General features: G+C 41.4%; 1 protein-coding gene across 1 annotated transcript in view; it reads right to left on the bottom strand.

Annotated features, from left to right (window-relative positions):
• Window positions 1-1,955: 1,955 nt before the first annotated feature.
• The window catches only part of LOC140726382 (chloride channel protein C-like), an 89,586-nt gene continuing 73,966 nt past the window's right edge, over window positions 1,956-17,575 (bottom strand). The window contains exons 14-16 of the mRNA XM_073042685.1: window positions 11,654-11,747; window positions 7,598-7,690; window positions 1,956-5,610 (exon numbers count right to left, since the gene is read on the bottom strand). Coding sequence (XP_072898786.1) covers window positions 5,404-5,610; window positions 7,598-7,690; window positions 11,654-11,747 — 394 coding nt within the window. The 3' untranslated portion in view covers window positions 1,956-5,403. The remainder of the gene's footprint in view (window positions 5,611-7,597; window positions 7,691-11,653; window positions 11,748-17,575) is intronic.

Here is a 17,575-nt window from a genome sequence, read left to right on the forward strand (position 1 = left end):
ACAGAGAAATATATCAGAAGACACGAGTATTTGATACATATCAAAAGATAAATATCAAATCTGTGTGATTCAGTAGGGATGGTACACAATGGAGCAAACAAATCATGGAATTTGCAAGCAACTAACTTGTCTTAAAAGAAAGGAAAAGGCCACTCTTCTACCTATAGAAGGTAAACCAGACTACGTGAAAGATAGGATGTTCCTGTGTCCTGCTGGTCACAATGACAGAGAATTATATCACACCATAAGATCCTCAAATGCACTGGATGCTCTACAAGTAAAAATTGCAACCTGCCTGGCAAAAGTACACTGTCGCTCATTTTTCACATCATCCAGGAGCAGGGAGAAATCTTTCATATTTCTTCTACAGAACCAAGGGTTTTAACAGATAATTGCGATTTTGTAGATTTGAAGGAGTCACTCATCAGAGATGGGGTTATTTTTGGAATCCAGGAGACCAGACTGTGCTGCTATCTGAGACAGTGTTAACTCAAAAATAAGAGCATGCAAATAAACAGAACTGCGAGGCTTTGCAGAGCCAATCTAAAAATATTAGATGGGGGAAGTACATATAATGAAGCATGATTCAAAAGGCAGAATAGGGAAAGTAGAGCTATGGTTGCTTAGATACAGCAAATATAATGGATAATGAATAGAACTTGAGTGGCTGTGAATGAACTGCTTTCTACATGGAAAATTTAGAAGGGAAAATAATTCCTGCAAAAAATACGCATCTCAAGAATGGACAAGATGAGACATTCAAGGAAGGGGCAGGGTTAAATTCAGAGTTATCAATTGAACACTATCTATTTAGTGTCAAATAAAATCAGCTCTGTGAAAGGAACTCCCACAAATGTTATCCATTCTAGTACACTGGTGCAATTGCACCCAGAGATATTACAGTTTTACACAGGAGCAGCGGATTATACCCTCCTCAAGCCAGTAAACAGTCTCGATATGGTGCAGTTTAAACCAATTTCTCACATGTGTTTGGTGTACAAATGAATACACTGAAGTGTTGGGAAGAGGTGGTGAACTCAAGAATCAAGAGAGATATGATGTGGATTCTAAAAGGGTACAAGAGGTGTTAAAGACTGCGAATATCCATAGTTTGGTGTGAACCTGTAAATGTATATATTATATACCTAAATGTGTGTAACTGTGCAATTTTTTCATGTTAAAATAAACTAGTGTAGTATCTGCAACATTGGCTGTAAAAGAACTGTGGTGAGGACACATTTTTGAGGCCCTCCATTGGTCGGAGTGGACTGTGGATATTGTATCCTAGCTGTCTATGTGATATGCAAACTAGTACACAAGCCAAGGCAGTACAATAGATATGGGGAGCAAATGGTTGCCCAGGCAGTAGTCTCCCACTCCCCAGTCAGCTGATGAATCCAAAGGAACAGTAGAGACCAATACAATCTGGCACCAAACATAGGACTAAACATAGGACTGCCTTAGGGACTAGAGCTCCAGATTTTTTCTCAGAGTTTGCTGCTGAAGCCTTCCCCATGAGTTGGTATAGTCGCAAGGCAGTGGAGGTTTGAGATCAGAGTTTTCCTTAGATGAGCTGCCAACCACAGCTAATGAACCCCATCTGCCCAAAGCGACTGGTTTTAAGGTGCCAGTACCCCACCTTTGCCCGTTTTCCTTTCAGTTCAAAGAGTTCCACCAGGCTTAGGAACTAAGCCACATGTGAAGGCCAGGAGCTGGACTAGGTAGGCAGAGGCTATTTGTGATGCACTCCATTGGGAGCATTTAATAGGTAGTGGGAGTTTATCCCCACCATCTCCACTAACCATAACAATTTTAAGGAATGTTAAAGACAATACTTCTTTTTAAAGTAAAATGTCATGTGATTGGCAGTTTTCACCACAAAAATGTATGTAACTATTAGAAAAATCAGTCATATTTGTTGGAGCTTTAGTCTTTGTAAGTTTGTTCAATACTTCACAACATAAACAAACAGCATAGATATGACAATAGACATTGAATCAATAGAGTTACTAATATTCATAATTGCTTTGCCACTTGTAAATGAAGATAAAAGTTTTATTTTAAAAATCCACTAAAATTAAGACTATGTCAAATTATCCTTTACCCTTTATTGCAATCCAAGGCAACATTTTCCGTTTAATATTAGTTCTTGTATTGAAGGTCTATTAATTATTATCTCAGTTAAAGAAATTCTGATAAAAGCAAACAGACATCATTGTTCAAATGATACCATTTAAAACATTGATATTTATTATTAATCTCTATCTGATCACTGTTTAATTCATCGACAAAAGTAGTAACTTACTACAGTCAAACTGGGAAGTTCTAAGATAGATTGCAGGCAGATTTTTTTCATTGCTATTCTTCCTTTCTTTTTTATTGGACATTTAAAGCAGTGGGGATACCAGGCAGGCAATTAGGATACTCCTCTTGTGGGATGTGAGAAAGCAGGAGACCTCCAGTGTCCCGGAAGTCTTCACCTGTAAACACCCAGCTGCAGCTTCGAATAGACTGCATTAAAGAGTTGGAGCATCAACTGGATGAACTCTGGATCATTCAGGAAGCTTGAGAGGTTGATAAACAGGACATTTAGAGCGGTAGTTACACCCAAGAACACAAGTAACTGGGTAACCATCAGGAAGGGGAAAGGGAATAGACAGCCAGCACAGTGTCCCATTCCACTCAATAACAGGTGTACTGCTTTGGATATTGTTGAGGGTGGGGGGATAACCTAGCAGAGGAAAGGCACAGTGGTCACATGGAGTCTGGCTCAGTGAATCAGAAGGGAAGGGAGGGAGAAAAGTCGAGCTGTAATGATAGGAGATTTGTTGGTTGGGGAACAGACAGGAAGTTCTGTGGGCAATAACAAGATTCCAGGATGGTATGTTGCCTCCTGGGTGCCAGGGTCCAGGACATCTCAAATCAAGTCCTCAAGTAGGTGAGCAGCCAAAGCTTGTGGTCCACGTCGGTACCAATGACATGGGTAAGAGTAATGATGAGGTCCTGCAAAGTGAATTCAGGGAGTGAGGTGCTAAGTTGAAGGACAGGACCTCTAGGGTTGTGATCTCAGGATTACTACCAGCACCACGGTCAAGTGAAGACAGAAGTGTGAAGATCATACAGTTTAACACATAGCTGAGAAGATGATGCAACAGGGAGGCTTCAGATTTTTGGATCATTGGGCTCTCTTCTAATGAAGCTGGGACCTGTGTAAGAGATGGTTTGCACCTGAACCGGAGAGGACTAATATCCCAGCAGGAACATTTGCTAGTGCTGCACAGGGCGGTAGTTTAAACTAAAGTTGCAGGGGGATAGGAACCAAAGTGCCAGAACAGGTGGTGGAGTGGTTGTGGAGAAAGATGCTGTTAAGCCTACATACAAAATCAGGAAAAGAAAGATTGGGCATGGTGGGACTAATGCTCTGAGCTGCGTATATTTCAATGCCAGGAGGCCTGTACGAAAGGTGGATGAGCTAAAGGCATGGATCAGCACATGGAATTATGACCTCGTAAATACTTAGTTTGAAGAGGGACAGGAATGGCAGCTCAGTGTTCTGAGTTTCCACTGTTTTACATGTGACAGAGCAGGAGGGATTAAAGGGGGAGGGGTGGCATTTCCAGCCAGGGAAATGTCATTGCACTGTTCAGTCAGGATAGACTGGGGAGCTCGTCTAGTGAGGATTTATGCATAGAACTGAGGAATATGAAAGGTATGACCACATTAATGGGATTATAACATACACCACGCAATAGTCCACGGGATTTGGAGGTGCAAATGAGCCTGACATCGGTAGTGAGAAAGGTATTGGATGCTAATCTAAGGGACTGGATATATAAGTTTTTGGATAGACAGGGACTTAGGGATAGTCAACATAGCTTTGTGCATGGTAGGTCATGTCTAATGAAGCTTATAGAGTTTTTTGAGGAAGTAACCAGAAAAATTGATGGAGGTGAGGCAATGGAAATTGTCTTTGACAATGTCTGCATGGGAGGTTGGTCAAGAAGTTTCAGTCACTTGGTATTCATTATAAGGTAGTAAATTGGATTTGACATTGGCTTTGTGGAAGAATCCAGAGAGTTGTAGTAGATGGTTGTCTCTCTGACTGGAGGCATGTGGCTAGTGGCATGCCACAGGAATCATTGCTGTATCCATTGTTGTTTGTCATCTACATCAACAATCTGTATGATAATGTGGTAAACTGGATCTGCAAATTTGTGGATGGCACCAGGATTGGGAGCGCAGTGCCCAGGGAAGAAGACTATCAAAGTTTGCAGCAGGACCTGGACTAGCTGGAGAAATGGTCTGAAAAATGGCAGATGGGATTTAATGCAGACTAGTATGAGTTGTTGCATTTGAGGAGGACCAACCAAGCTAGGTCTTACATGGTGAGTTGTAGGACACTGAGGAGTGTGATAGAACAGAGGGATATGGGAATACAGGTTTATAATACCTTGTTAGCGACTTTACAAGTTGATTGGCTTGTAATGAAAGCTTTTGTCACATTGACTTTCATAAATCAATGTATTGAGTACAGGAGTTGAGATGTTTTTATTGATATTGTACAAGACGTGGGTGAGGCCTAATTTGGAGCATTGTGTGCAGCTTTGGTCACCTACCTACTGGAAAGATGTAAATTAGGTTGCAAGACTGCAGAGGAAATTTACAATGATGTTTCAGGGAGTTGAGGACCTGAGTTACAGAGAAAGTCTAAGGGAAGATTTGATAAGAGGTATACAAAATTATGAGGGATATAGATAGGGTAAATGCAGCAGGCATTTTTCTACTGAGGTTGGATGAGACTACAACTAGAAGTCATGGATTAAGGGTGAAAAGTAAAAAAGTTTAAGGGGAACCTGAAGGGAAAGTTCTTCACTCAGATGGTGGAGAAAGTGTAGAACGAGTTACCAGTGCAAGCGGTGGATGCGGGTTCGATTTTAACATTTAAGGGAAATTTGGATAGCTGGCATATAGAGGGCTATGTTCCAGGTGTAGTTCAATGGAACTAGGCAGATTAATGGTTCATCATGGACTAGATTGGCTGAGGCACATGTTTCTGTGCTGTAGTGTTCTATGACTATGATTCTAAGCTGTGAGCAACTGCATTTCAGGTGATGGTTGCTAATTACTATCCTTCGCCACTGACGAACAAACAAAAAATCAATAGCAATTTTTTTAAAAGTATGGTAAAGGGACATTCCATGCTATGGCAAACGCTACAATGCTACTCTCCCCGAGTGAAATAAAATACTTGTTCTAAAGAGTTGTGGCAGGCTGACTGAGTCTGTAAATAAAGGTGAATACAAGGCAAAAGACAGGAATGGTCAAGTATCTATCAGAAACAGTTGCCAACTTCCCCTCTTCAATCGAGTATTAAGTGAAAATTTCCATTGAGAGTTCTATCTTTCATAAACTCTCCAACTTCTTCGATTCCAACAATTTCTCCTCAATTCGGAATCCCATTAGATCTTTCCGTGTAATGATGCCAAGAACACGATTTTGCAAGTCAACAACAGTCAAGTGGCGAAGTCCTAATGTTCGAAAAATGATATAGGTGCGTTGAAGGGAAAAATTAGCATGGACAATCATTGCTGACTGGTTGATGTATGGTTTCTGTAGGCAACAAACAAAAGAGATGAGGAAATTTCACTTTTTGCTTTAATCAACAAGAGGGGTGTCATCAAGTTAACACAGATGTCAGGGTAATTGATTGGAATCATCTGTAATTGCAAATAACATTCTTAAAATTTGGCTTAACATTCTTAGATTAATACCCAAATAACTGCACATAGAACAAAATTCCAGTCAAGAAAAAGTAATGAAACATGAAGAAATTTCATTCATACTTACCAAACAGTCACAATACATGAACTAGAAATTCAAGAGGAAAATCTAAACCCAGAAAGTGGTTAGAATATAGAGCTATGATATGGTATGTGTGAATAGATGTCCTCAAGGAATTAAATGGCAAGCTGATGCAATTCAAGGACTGATTAGATAGTCCGCATGGCTTCATGTGCAGTAGGTCACATCTAACCAATCTTATTGAGTTTTTCAAGGAAGTTACCAGGAAAGTTGATGAAAGTAAGGTAGTGAATGTTGTCTACGTTTATTTTAGTACAGCATTTGACAAGGTCCCTCAAGAAGGTTCAGTCACTCGGTATTCAAAGTGAGATAGCACATTAGATTAGACATGTAGTTGTGGTAGAAGCCAGAGAATTGCAGTAGATGGTTACCTCTCTGACTGGAGGCCTGTGACTAGTGGAGTACTGCAGGGATCCATAGTGGTCCATTGTTGTTTGTCATTTATACCAATGACCTGGATGACAATGTGGTTAATTGGATCAGCAAATTTGCAGATGAAACCAAAACTGGAGGTGTAGTGGATAGCGCGTGGCATTCAATGGGATCTGGACCAGCTGGAAAAATGGGCTGAGAAATGGCAGATGGAACTTAAATGCAAGCTATTGTACTTTGGTAGAACCAACCAGGGTAGGTCTTTCATGGTGAATGGTAAAGCACTGAGGAATGTGGTAAAACAAAGGGATCTGGGAATACAGGTCCATAGTTCATTGAAAATGACATCACAGATAAATAGGGTCATAAAGAACACATTTGGCAAATTGGCCTTCATAAATCAAATTATTGAGCACAGGAGATGTTGAGGCTGTATAAAACATTGGTGAGGCCTAATTTAGTGTATTGTGTGCACTTTTGGTCAACTACCTACAGGCAAGATGTAAATAAGGTTGAAAGAGATAACATTTACAAGGATGTTACTGGCTCTGGAAGACCTGAGTTATAAGGGAAGATTGAATAGGGTAAGATTTTATTTCTTGGAACGTAGAAGAGATTTGATAGAGGTATACAAATTACAGTGGGTGTGGATTGGGTACCTAAAAGCAGGCTTTTTCCACTGAGGTTTGGTGGGTCTACAACTATAGCTCATGGGTTAAGAGCGAAAGGTGAAAAGTTAAGGGAACATGAGGGGAAGTTCCTTCAATCAGAGGTTGTGAGAGTGTGGAACAAATACCAGCACAAGTGGTGCATGCAAGCTCCATTTCAACATTTAAGAGATGGGTACATGATTGACAGAGGTACGGAGGGCAATGGTCCTGGTGCAAGTCGATAGGAGTAGGGAGATTAAATGTTTCAGCATGGACTAGATGGGCCAGAGGACCTATTTCTGTGCTGTACTTTTCTATGACTCTAATTCAGTGAGGAAGGTGTCAATGAAGGCATGTGTGAAACAGAGCTAAAGTACGTCTGTGTTCTACATTGACAGATTATGAATACAAAATACCCCCTAGAGTATCTTTATCTTTCACCATCATCTGATCAAATTCAAGTAGTTTCTCTTAAATGAAAACACCATCAAGTCACTCGGAGTAAAGATTATATATCTTGTCTGTCCATTGCTGTTACCATTTGTAACTACACAAACCATGCACAATTAACATGTGTGAAGAATTAATCATTTACAATCAAGCTATGCTCAGAAGAATTTTTCATAAGAACTCTAAAGGTTCTGAGTAATAAGTCTAATAAACCCACCCTTAATTCAAGAGAATTTATTCAGCTTCTTGCATAACCTGCTTACCAAGTTGATATAGTAGTCCTTATATCGGTTGTCAGTTCTGTACATGTTCAGGAGCAGATTTATCTTTGTCATATTTTGCAGCTTGATAGAGATCTATCAAGAAATTGGGTAAAAGACAGAATAGTAGCATATCTGGATTATAAATGCAAATTTAGCAAACAGCTGATCAGTAAAATATGGACTGAGATTTTTCCCCAAAGGATTTCCTGCTCCACTTCCAGCATATTGCCTTACCAGAAGTATGGTCCAAACTCTATTTGCAATTGCAAGAGAACTTTCTGACATGCTTCCACGAATTAATATTGGCAGATTAGGAACAGTTCTGTGAAACTTCTCGGCCTTTCTGTTTATTTTGGTTATTTTTGAATTAAAGAAAAATTCTACTGGATCTCTTGAGAAGATCAAAAGGAACATTCTGCTTGGACTTAAAGTAGAACAGGACTGTCCATTAATTTGCTCTACTGTTTGGATGAGAAATATTTATGGAACAAGTTCTTGTTTTTTCAGCTCTCACAAAAATGATCAATGTTAGCTTTTTATTACTAGTCAATGATCGTGTAGGATTAAGGAAAGACTATAAAGTGCTGGGAACATATCTATTCAGCCCATTGAACAACAGTTAAAAGCATGGGTAAGCTGGTTTCCAAAATATACTTCTATGAGGTTTTGAATATCTCAGTTGATTGTGTTACTAAAAATGGAGCAGAACTGGTATTCCCTGACAGCGCAGGTGTATTTCCAGTGTAGATAAGAGGAAAACTGCATTGCTTGACCTTCTATCTATCTTGTTTAGCTCAATTTTTCTTATAAGGCCACCCAAGATGTATGAAAAGTTTGCTGTGCTTCTTCATGGAAGTGCTTTTATTGCTTGTATCAGAGTGATACCCATGAGCAAATGTCAGTGCGGTGAACTGGAAGAAAATAATTGTAATGCTGGTTGGTCTGACCTTTAGGTTCCAGCTTGTGCTTATCTCTGGTTTTAATTTGTTTCATTTGCAGTCTTAGTCTATGTTTTAAAAGTATAATAACGTTTAGTTATTTAAATGTCTACAAATATTTATTTTTTTAATTTTATATTTTTAAATAAAATAGTTTTGTAATTTAATATTATGTAATGTGGTAAACTGGTTCAGCAAGTTTGCAGATGACACCAAGATTGGACACATACTGGACAGCGAGGGAGGCTATCAGCGTTTGCAGCAGGATCTGGACCAAATTGGAAAACAGGCTGAAAACAACCTCTCACTCAATATCAGCAAAACTAAAGAGCTGATATCGACAACAGGAGGAAGAAGCCAGAGATTCATGAGCCAGTCCTCATTAGTGGATTGGAGGTGGAGAGTGTCAGTAGCTTTAATTTCCTTGGTGTGGTGTTAACATATCAGAGGGTTTGTCATGGGACCAGTATGTAAATGTCATCACAAAGAACGGAACCTCTACTTTCTTAGAAGTTTGTGAAGATTCAGCATGTCAATAAAACTTCAACAAACTTCTATAGATGCACAAAGGAAAGTATCCTAACTGGTTGCATCACCGCCTGGTATAGAAACACCAATGCCCAGGAACAGAAAAGACATCAGAAAGTGCTGGATACCACCCAGTCCATCACTCTCTCCAGTATTGTGTATATTTAATTGAATTAACTTTATTTCTTACATCCTTCACATACACGAGGAGTAAAAATCTTTATGTTACGTCTCTGTCTAAATGTGCAATGTGTAATTTATGGTAATTTGTAATAAATAGTATGTACAACAGGACAGCCAATATAGCATAAAAATTCAATTGTATCAGCATGAATTAATCATTCTGATGGCATGGTGGAAGAAGCTGTTCCCGGAGCCTGTTGGTCCTGGCTTTTATGCTGCAGTACCGTTCCCCAGATGGTAGCAGCTGGAACAGTTTGTGGTTGAGGTGACTCGGGTCCCCAATGATCCTTCAGGCCCTTTTTACGCACCTGTCACTATAAATGCCCTGAATAGTGGGAAGTTCACATCTACAGATGTGCTGGGCTGTCTGCATCACTCTCTGCAGAGCGCTGCAATTGAGTGAAGTACAGTTCCCATACCAGGCAGTGATACAGCCAGTCAGGATGCTGTTAATTGTGCCACTGTAGAAAGTCCTTGGGATTTGGGGACTCATGCCAAACTTCTACAACTGCCTGAGGTGAAAGAGGCGCTGTTGTGTTTTTTAGACCACACAACCAGTATGTACAGACCAAATGAGATCCTCAGTGATGTGTATGCTGAGGAATTTAAAGCTCTTCACCCTCTCAACCCCAGATCCATTAATGTCAATAGGGGCTAGCCTGTGTCCATTCCTCCTGTAGTTTTTCCACATTGTTTTTGTGACATTGAAGGAGAGGTTGTTTTCTTGACACCACTGTGTCAGAGTGATGACAAGAAAGCAGCATCCATCATCAAAGAGCCCTACCATTCAGACAATGCTCTCTTCTTGCTACAAACATCAGGCAGGAGGTGAGGAAGCATTAGGTCCCACACCACCAGCCTCAGGAATAGTTATTACCTTATAACCATCAGGCTGCTGAACTGGCAAGGATAATTTCACTCACCACTAATCTGAACTGATTCTACGACCCACAAACTCTCTTTCAGCACTCTTTACAACTCATGTTCTCATTTTTGTCTTCTTTGCACTTTGTTTATCAGTCTTTGCTTATGTATGAATTTTATTGTATTTCTTTATTTTCCTGTAAATGCCTGCAAGAAATGTAACATGTACATACTTTGAACTATAAAACTTTTGAAATTTGAGAATAAAAGAGATTGAAGCCACCATTCATAAAGGGCATAGTTGATATGATCTTGGCCTCATTTCTATTTCTCGTAGACTTTACCACATGGAAGCCATTTCAAGCATGACTGTAATATGCCCCTAGGGAGCAGCTGGATGTCCCTGGGGCACAGAGAGATGCCATGCCACAACAGACTTCAGTCATCATGGAGCAATGAGATGCCATTCATGAACAAATTACCAATCTCAGCGGAATGGGGAGGTTGTCTGTGAGCTGTGTTCTGTTCACTCTGACAGAGATACCAAACATCAGCAAACTGCTCCTGCTGTATCATTAATTTAGCATGAACAGAACAGGTCAAGCAACATTTGTGAAGGCAAAAAATGTAAGTCAACATTTTGGGTTAAAACCCTGCATTAGGACTGAGAAGGAAAGGGGAAAGTTGTCAGTATGTAGCAGTAAATGGTGGGGGGGTTGCTTCAGAGTCTGATAGATGGTGGGTGAAACCAGATGGTGAGCGGATGGGGAGAACAAACAAAGGGAGAAAAAAAATTAGGTGGACAGATGAGTGTGTGTGCGTGCATGCATGTAGGTGTGTTTGAGAGTAAAATACTGGGGTGTGTGTTACCTGAAATTAGAAAATTCTGTATTCAGACCATTGGGTTGTAAACTCCCCAAGTGGAATTGCTAAGTGACAGGTCAAGTGCAAGTGAGGAAGTAAACAATTCATTGCCCCTCAGGTTCCTAGTAAACCACTCACCCCTCACCTTAGACCTATACCCTTTAGCTCTCAACACCACAGCCCTGGGAAAAAGACTGTGTACGTCATCTGTATCTATGACACTCATGATTTTATTCACCTCTGTAGGACCTCTTCATTCTCTTACAATCCAGTGGAAAAAATGTCCAATTTGCTCAGCTTCCATCCAAAGTCAGTTCCACAAGTAATCCCACGTGAGTAATGAGCAACCACTTGGGAAACATTGAGAGATCTGCTGTGACCACTTCAAGTGATCCTGTAGTGATAAGGATGACACCCCACATGAACTTGATCTCATTAGCAAAGCAGTCCCAGAACCAAAGCATAACAAGATCCTTCCCTCACTTATTTCCATCATGACTGCCTTTGAAAACCTGAATCTGCAAAAACAATCCTCAGCGAGATCTAGACAAGAAACTGGACATCTGAAGAATTTTGGAGAATATTTTGCTTTTGCCCATGTGTGTGAGTTCTAGGGTGAGGTCCCAAACAACCTTGCATAGACAATTATCAACATACAAGTTCCTCCAGTAATTCTCACCTCATGATAATTCAGCTGAGCACATTGGTCGTAGTTCTCTTTGTTCTGCGTTTCAAAAAGTTCCTCATTTTCCAAGATTCTGTAGAGTTCCAGCCTAGTCCCAAAACAGGGAAGAGCACAAATAAGAACACAAAACGGGATGCTATGTACAAGGCCTACCTGCTATTTACACTACTTTGTCAATACCTGTTAGACACAAAGCAGCAACTCATTCAACCTTCCACATCTGGGAGGCTGGGTTATTGGACAGTGTGCAGGGTCCAGGGTGGTCTGGCCAAGAATGGGGTAGCCATAATCCTCTGGGTAGAAAATTCCAGAGATATTGGAATACTGTGAATAGAAAAATGGCTACTAATCTTGGTCCTAAAGTGCCAACACTTATCCTGAGACAATGTTTAAATCCAACCAGAGGAAGGAGCCTCTATCCTGTCGAGCCTTTTAGAAGTATCTCTTACTCATCATAACTCCAAAGAGCCAAGGGTTAGCCTAAATCTATCACTTCTCATGGAACTGTTCCCCTATTCCAGGAATCAATCTTGTGAATCATTATTTCACTCCTTCCAAGAAAAGCTTAGTTTCCCACAGAAAGCAAAGCTAAAAATGTGCACAGTATTCCCAGGTTCATTTCTAACAGTGCTAGCCATAACTATATCAAGACTTCCTAACACTTATACCATACCCACCCACTCCGCTTTCAGTTGTTTCCCTGCTAATCTCCTCTGATCTGTGTATGGGCTCCCAATTAAGTTTGAATATCAACATTTACTTACTTTGTAAAAAAAGGTCACGTTCTTCCAATATTCCACGAAAACACACAATTTCACTTTTCATCATAATATGCCATCTTACCAATTCCTTAACTGGTTATGCCCCTTGATCCCTTTTCTGAGAGTTGATATTGGACCACTGGAAAATGATATTGGTGAGGTAGTAATGGGGGACAAAGAAATATCAGATGAACTTAATGGGTACTTCATATCAGTCTTCACTGTGGAAGACACTAGTAGTGTGCCAGAGGTCCGTGAGTGTCAGGGAGCAGGAGTGAGTGCCATTGCTATTACAAAGCAAACTCAAAGGTCTTAAGGTGGATAAGTCACCTGGACCAGATAGACTACATCTCAGAGTCCTGAGAAAGATTGCTGAGGAGATAACAGATGCATTGGTCATGATCTTTCAAAAATCACTTGATTCTGGCATGGTCCCATAGGAATGGAAAATTGCAAATGTCACTTCACTCTTTAAGAAGGGAGGAAGGCAAAAGAAAGGAAATTATAGGCCAGTTAGCCTAACCAGTAGCTGGGAAAGTGTTGGAGTCCATTATTAAGAATAACGTTTCAAGGTGCTTGGAGACTAATGAGAAGTAAAAGTTGGCATGGTTTCTGTAAAGGGAAATCTTGCCTGACAAATCTGTTCTTCAAGGAAGTAACAATCAGGGTGGACAAAGGAGAGGCAGTGGATCTCATTTAATTGGATTTTCAGAAGGCATTTAATAAGGTGCCACACATGAGGCTGCTTAACAAGATAAAATCCTATGGCATTACAGAAAAGATACTGGCATACATTGAACAATGACTGACAGGCAGGAGGCAGTGAGTGGGATTAAAGGGGGCTTTTTCTGGTTCGCTGCTGGTGACTAGTGGTGTTCTTCAGGGGTCAGTATTGGGACCACACCTTTTCACATTGTCAATGATTTGGATAATGGAATTTAAAACCGCAAACCGGAGGGAATCTGCAAATACTGGAAATTCAAGCAACACACACAAAATGCTGGTGGAACGCAGCAAGCCAGGCAGCATCTATAGGAAGAAGTACAGTCGACGTTTCAGACCGAGACCCTTTGTCAGGACTAACTGAAAGAAGAGATAGTAAGAGATTTGAAAGTGGGAGGGGGAGGGGGAGATCCAAAATGATAGAAGACAGGAGGGGGAGGGATACCCTGGTCACCAAATTATAGGAAAGATGTCAACAAAATAGAGAGAGTACAGAGAAGATTTACTAGAATGTTACCTGGGTTTCAGCACCTAAGTTACAGGGAAAGATTGAACAAGTTAGGTCTTTATTCTTTGGAGTGTAGAAGGTTGAGGGGGAACTTGATAGAGGTATTTAAAATTATGAGGGGGATAGATAGAGTTGACATGGATAGGCTTTTTCCATTGAGAGTAAGGGAGATTCAAACAAGAGGACATGAGTTGAGAGTTAGGGGGCAAAAGTTTAAGGGTAACACGAGGGGGAATTTCTTTACTCAGAGAGTGATAGCTGTGTGGAACGAGCTTCCAGTAGAAGTGGTAAAGGCAGGTTCGGTATTGTCATTTAAAGTAAAATTGGATAGGTATGTGGACAGGAAAGGAATGGAGGGTTATGGGCTGAGTGCAGGTTGGTGGGACTAGGTGAGAGTAACCGTTCAACATGGACTAGAAGGGCCAAGATGGCCTGTTTCCATGCTGTAATTGTTATATGGTTATATGGGATGAAGCCACACTCAGGTTGGAGGAACAACACTTTATATTCCATCTAGGTAGCCTCCAACATGATGACATGAACATTGATTTCTCCAACTTCTGTTAATGCCCCCCCTCTTACCCCATCCTTTATTTATATTTCCCTTTTTTTCTCTCTCTCTTTTTTCTCTCTCTGTCCCTCTCATAATCACTCCTTGCCTGTTGTCCACCTTCCTCTGGTGCTCCCCTCCCCCTTTCTTTCTCCCCAGGCCTCCCATCCTATGATCCTCTCCCTTTTCCAGCTGTGTATCCCTTTTGCCAATCACCATTCCAGCTCTTAGCTTCATCCCTCCCCCTCCTGTCTTCTCCTATCATTTTGGATCTCCCGCTCCCCCTCCCACTTTCAAATCTCTTACTATCTCTTCTTTCAGTTAGTCCTGATGAAGGGTCTCGGCCCGAAACGTCAGCTGTACTTCTTCCTATAGATGCTGCTTGGCCTGCTGCCTTCCACCAGCATTTTGTGTGTGTTGCTTTGATAATGGAATTGATGGCTTTGTGACAAAGTTTGCACATGATACAAGGATAGGTTGAGGGGTAGGTAGTGCTGAGGAAGCAATGCGATTGCAACAGGACTTAGACAAATTGGAAGAATGGGCAAAAAAGTGGCAGATGGAACATGTGTTGAAAATATATGATAATGCATCTTGGTAAAAGGAACAATAGTATGGACTATGATCTAAATGGGGAGAAGGTTCAAACATCAGAGGTGCAGAGGGACTTAGGAATCCTCATGTCAGACTCCCCAAAGGTTAATTTACAGTTTGAGTCTGTGGTAAAGAAGGCACAGTGTAGAATAGAATAGAAAAGAACAGAATGGAATATAAAAGCAAGGAGATAATACCGAGCCTTTATAAGACACTAGTCAGGCCACACTTGAAGTATTGTCAACAGTTTTGGGCCCCATACCTCAGAAAGGATGTGTTGTCTTTGGAGAGAGTCCAGAGGAGATTCGCGTGAATGATTCGGGGAATGAAGGGGTTAACATATGAGGAGAGTTTGGCAGCTTCGGGCCTGTACTCACTGGACTTTAGAAGTATGCAGGGGGATCTCATTGAAATCCACCGAATGTTGAAAGGACTAGATAGGGTGGATGTAGAGAGGATGTTTCCTGTGGTGGGGGTATCCAGAACTAGAGAGCACATCCTCAGAATTGAGGGGCAACCCTTTAGATCAGAGGTTTTAAAGCTAGAGAGTAGTGAATCTGTGGAATGCTCTGCCACAGACTGCGGTGGAGGCCAAGTCCACACGTATAGATAAGGCAGAAGTTCATCATTTCCTGATCGGTCAGGGCATTAAAGGATATAGCGAGAAGACAGGTGTATGGGATAAAGTGGGATCCGGGATCAGCTATGATGGAATGGCAAATCAGCCTCGATGGGCCAAATGGACTAATTCTACTCCTATGTCTTATGGTCATGGAAACATAGAAAACATAGAGCATAATACAGGCCCTTCAGCCCACAAAGCTGAGCAGAACATGTCCCTACCTTAGAACTACCTAGGCTTTACCCATAGCCCTCTATTTTACTAAGCTCCATGTACCCATCCAGGAGGCTCTTTAAACACCCTATCATTTCTACCGCCACTGGCAGCCCATTCCATGCACTGACCACTCTCTGCATAAAAAACTCTGACATTTCCTCTGTACCTACTTCTAAGCACTTTAAAGCTATGCCCTCTCCTGCCAGCAATTTCAGCCCTGGGGAAAAGCCTCTGACTATCCACATGATCAATGCCTCTCATCATCTTGTACACCTCTATCAGGTCACCTCTCATATTCTGTCGCTCCAAGGAGAAAATGCTGAGTTCACTCAACCTATTCTCATAAGGCATGCTCCCCAGTCCAGGCAACATCCTTGTAAATCTCCTCTGCACCCTTTCTATGGAGCCAGTGATCATTAATGGAGAATGTGTGGAGCAGGTTAAGACCTACAAGTATCTGGGAGTACAGTTAGACGAGAAGCTAGACTGGACTGCCAACACAGATGCCTTGTGCAGGAAGGCACAGAGTCGACTGTACTTCCTTAGAAGGTTGGCGTCATTCAATGTCTGTAGTGAGATGCTGAAGATGTTCTATAGGTCAGTTGTGGAGAGCGCCCTCTTCTTTGTGGTGGCATGTTGGGGAGGAAGCATTAAGAAGAGGGACGCCTCACGTCTTAATAAGCTGGTAAGGAAGGCGGGCTCTGTCGTGGGCAAAGTACTGGAGAGTTTAACATCGGTAGCTGAGCGAAGGGCGCTGAGTAGGCTACGGTCAATTATGGATAACTCTGAACATCCTCTACATAGCACCATCCAGAGACAGAGAAGCAGTTTCAGCGACAGGTTACTATCGATGCAATGCTCCTCAGACAGGATGAAGAGGTCAATACTCCCCAATGCCATTAGGCTTTACAATTCAACCGCCAGGACTTAAGAACTCTTTAAAAGCTATTATTAATGCTTTTTGAGATAGTGATTTAGATGCATATCATATTTTTTACTGAGTTAAGTATTGTATGTAATTAGTTTTGCTACAACAAGTGTATGGGACATTGGAAAAAAAGTTGAATTTCCCCATGGGGATGAATAAAGTATCTATCTATCTATCTATCTATCTACATTACCTCTCGGCTCTTAAACACAATCCCCTGATTGTTGAAGGCCAATTGATGTATGCCCTGATTGACCAATGCACCATATGCCTTCATAACCACAGAGACAACCTGCACAGCAGCCTTGAGTTTCCTATAGACTCGGACTCCAAGATCCCTCTGATCCTCCACACTGCCTAGAGTCTTTCCATTAATGCTATATTCTGCCATCATATTTGACCTACCAAGATGAACCACCTCACACTATCTGGGTTGAACTCCATCTGCCACTTCTCAGCCCAGTTTTGCATCCCATCAATGTCCTGCTGTAACCTCTGACAGCCCTCCACACTATCAACAAGACCACCAACCTTTGTGTCATCAGCAAACTTACTAACCCATCCCTCCTCTTCCTCATCTAGTCATTTATAAAAATCACAAAGGGTCACAGAACAGATCCCTGAGGCACACAACTGGTCACCGGCCTCCATGCAGAATATTACCCCTCAACAACCACTCTTTGCCTTCTGTGGGCAAGCCAGTTCTGGATCCAGAAAGCAATATCCCCTTGGATCCCATGCCTCCTTACTTTCTCAATAAGCTTTGCATGGGGTACCTTATCAAATGCCTTGCTAAAATCCATATACAGTACATCTACGGCTCTACCTTCATCAACGTACTTAGACACATCCTCAAAAAAATTCAATCAGGCTCGTAAGACATGACCTGCCTTTGACAAAGCCATGCTGACTATTCCTAATCATATTATGTCTCTCCAAATATTCATAAATCCTGCCTCTCAGGATCTTCTCCATCAACTTACCATCCACTGAAGTAAGACTCACTGGCCTATA

This window comes from Hemitrygon akajei, chromosome 1 (assembly GCF_048418815.1).
Source record: "Hemitrygon akajei chromosome 1, sHemAka1.3, whole genome shotgun sequence".
In the NCBI taxonomy this organism is placed as follows: Eukaryota; Metazoa; Chordata; class Chondrichthyes; order Myliobatiformes; family Dasyatidae; genus Hemitrygon; species Hemitrygon akajei.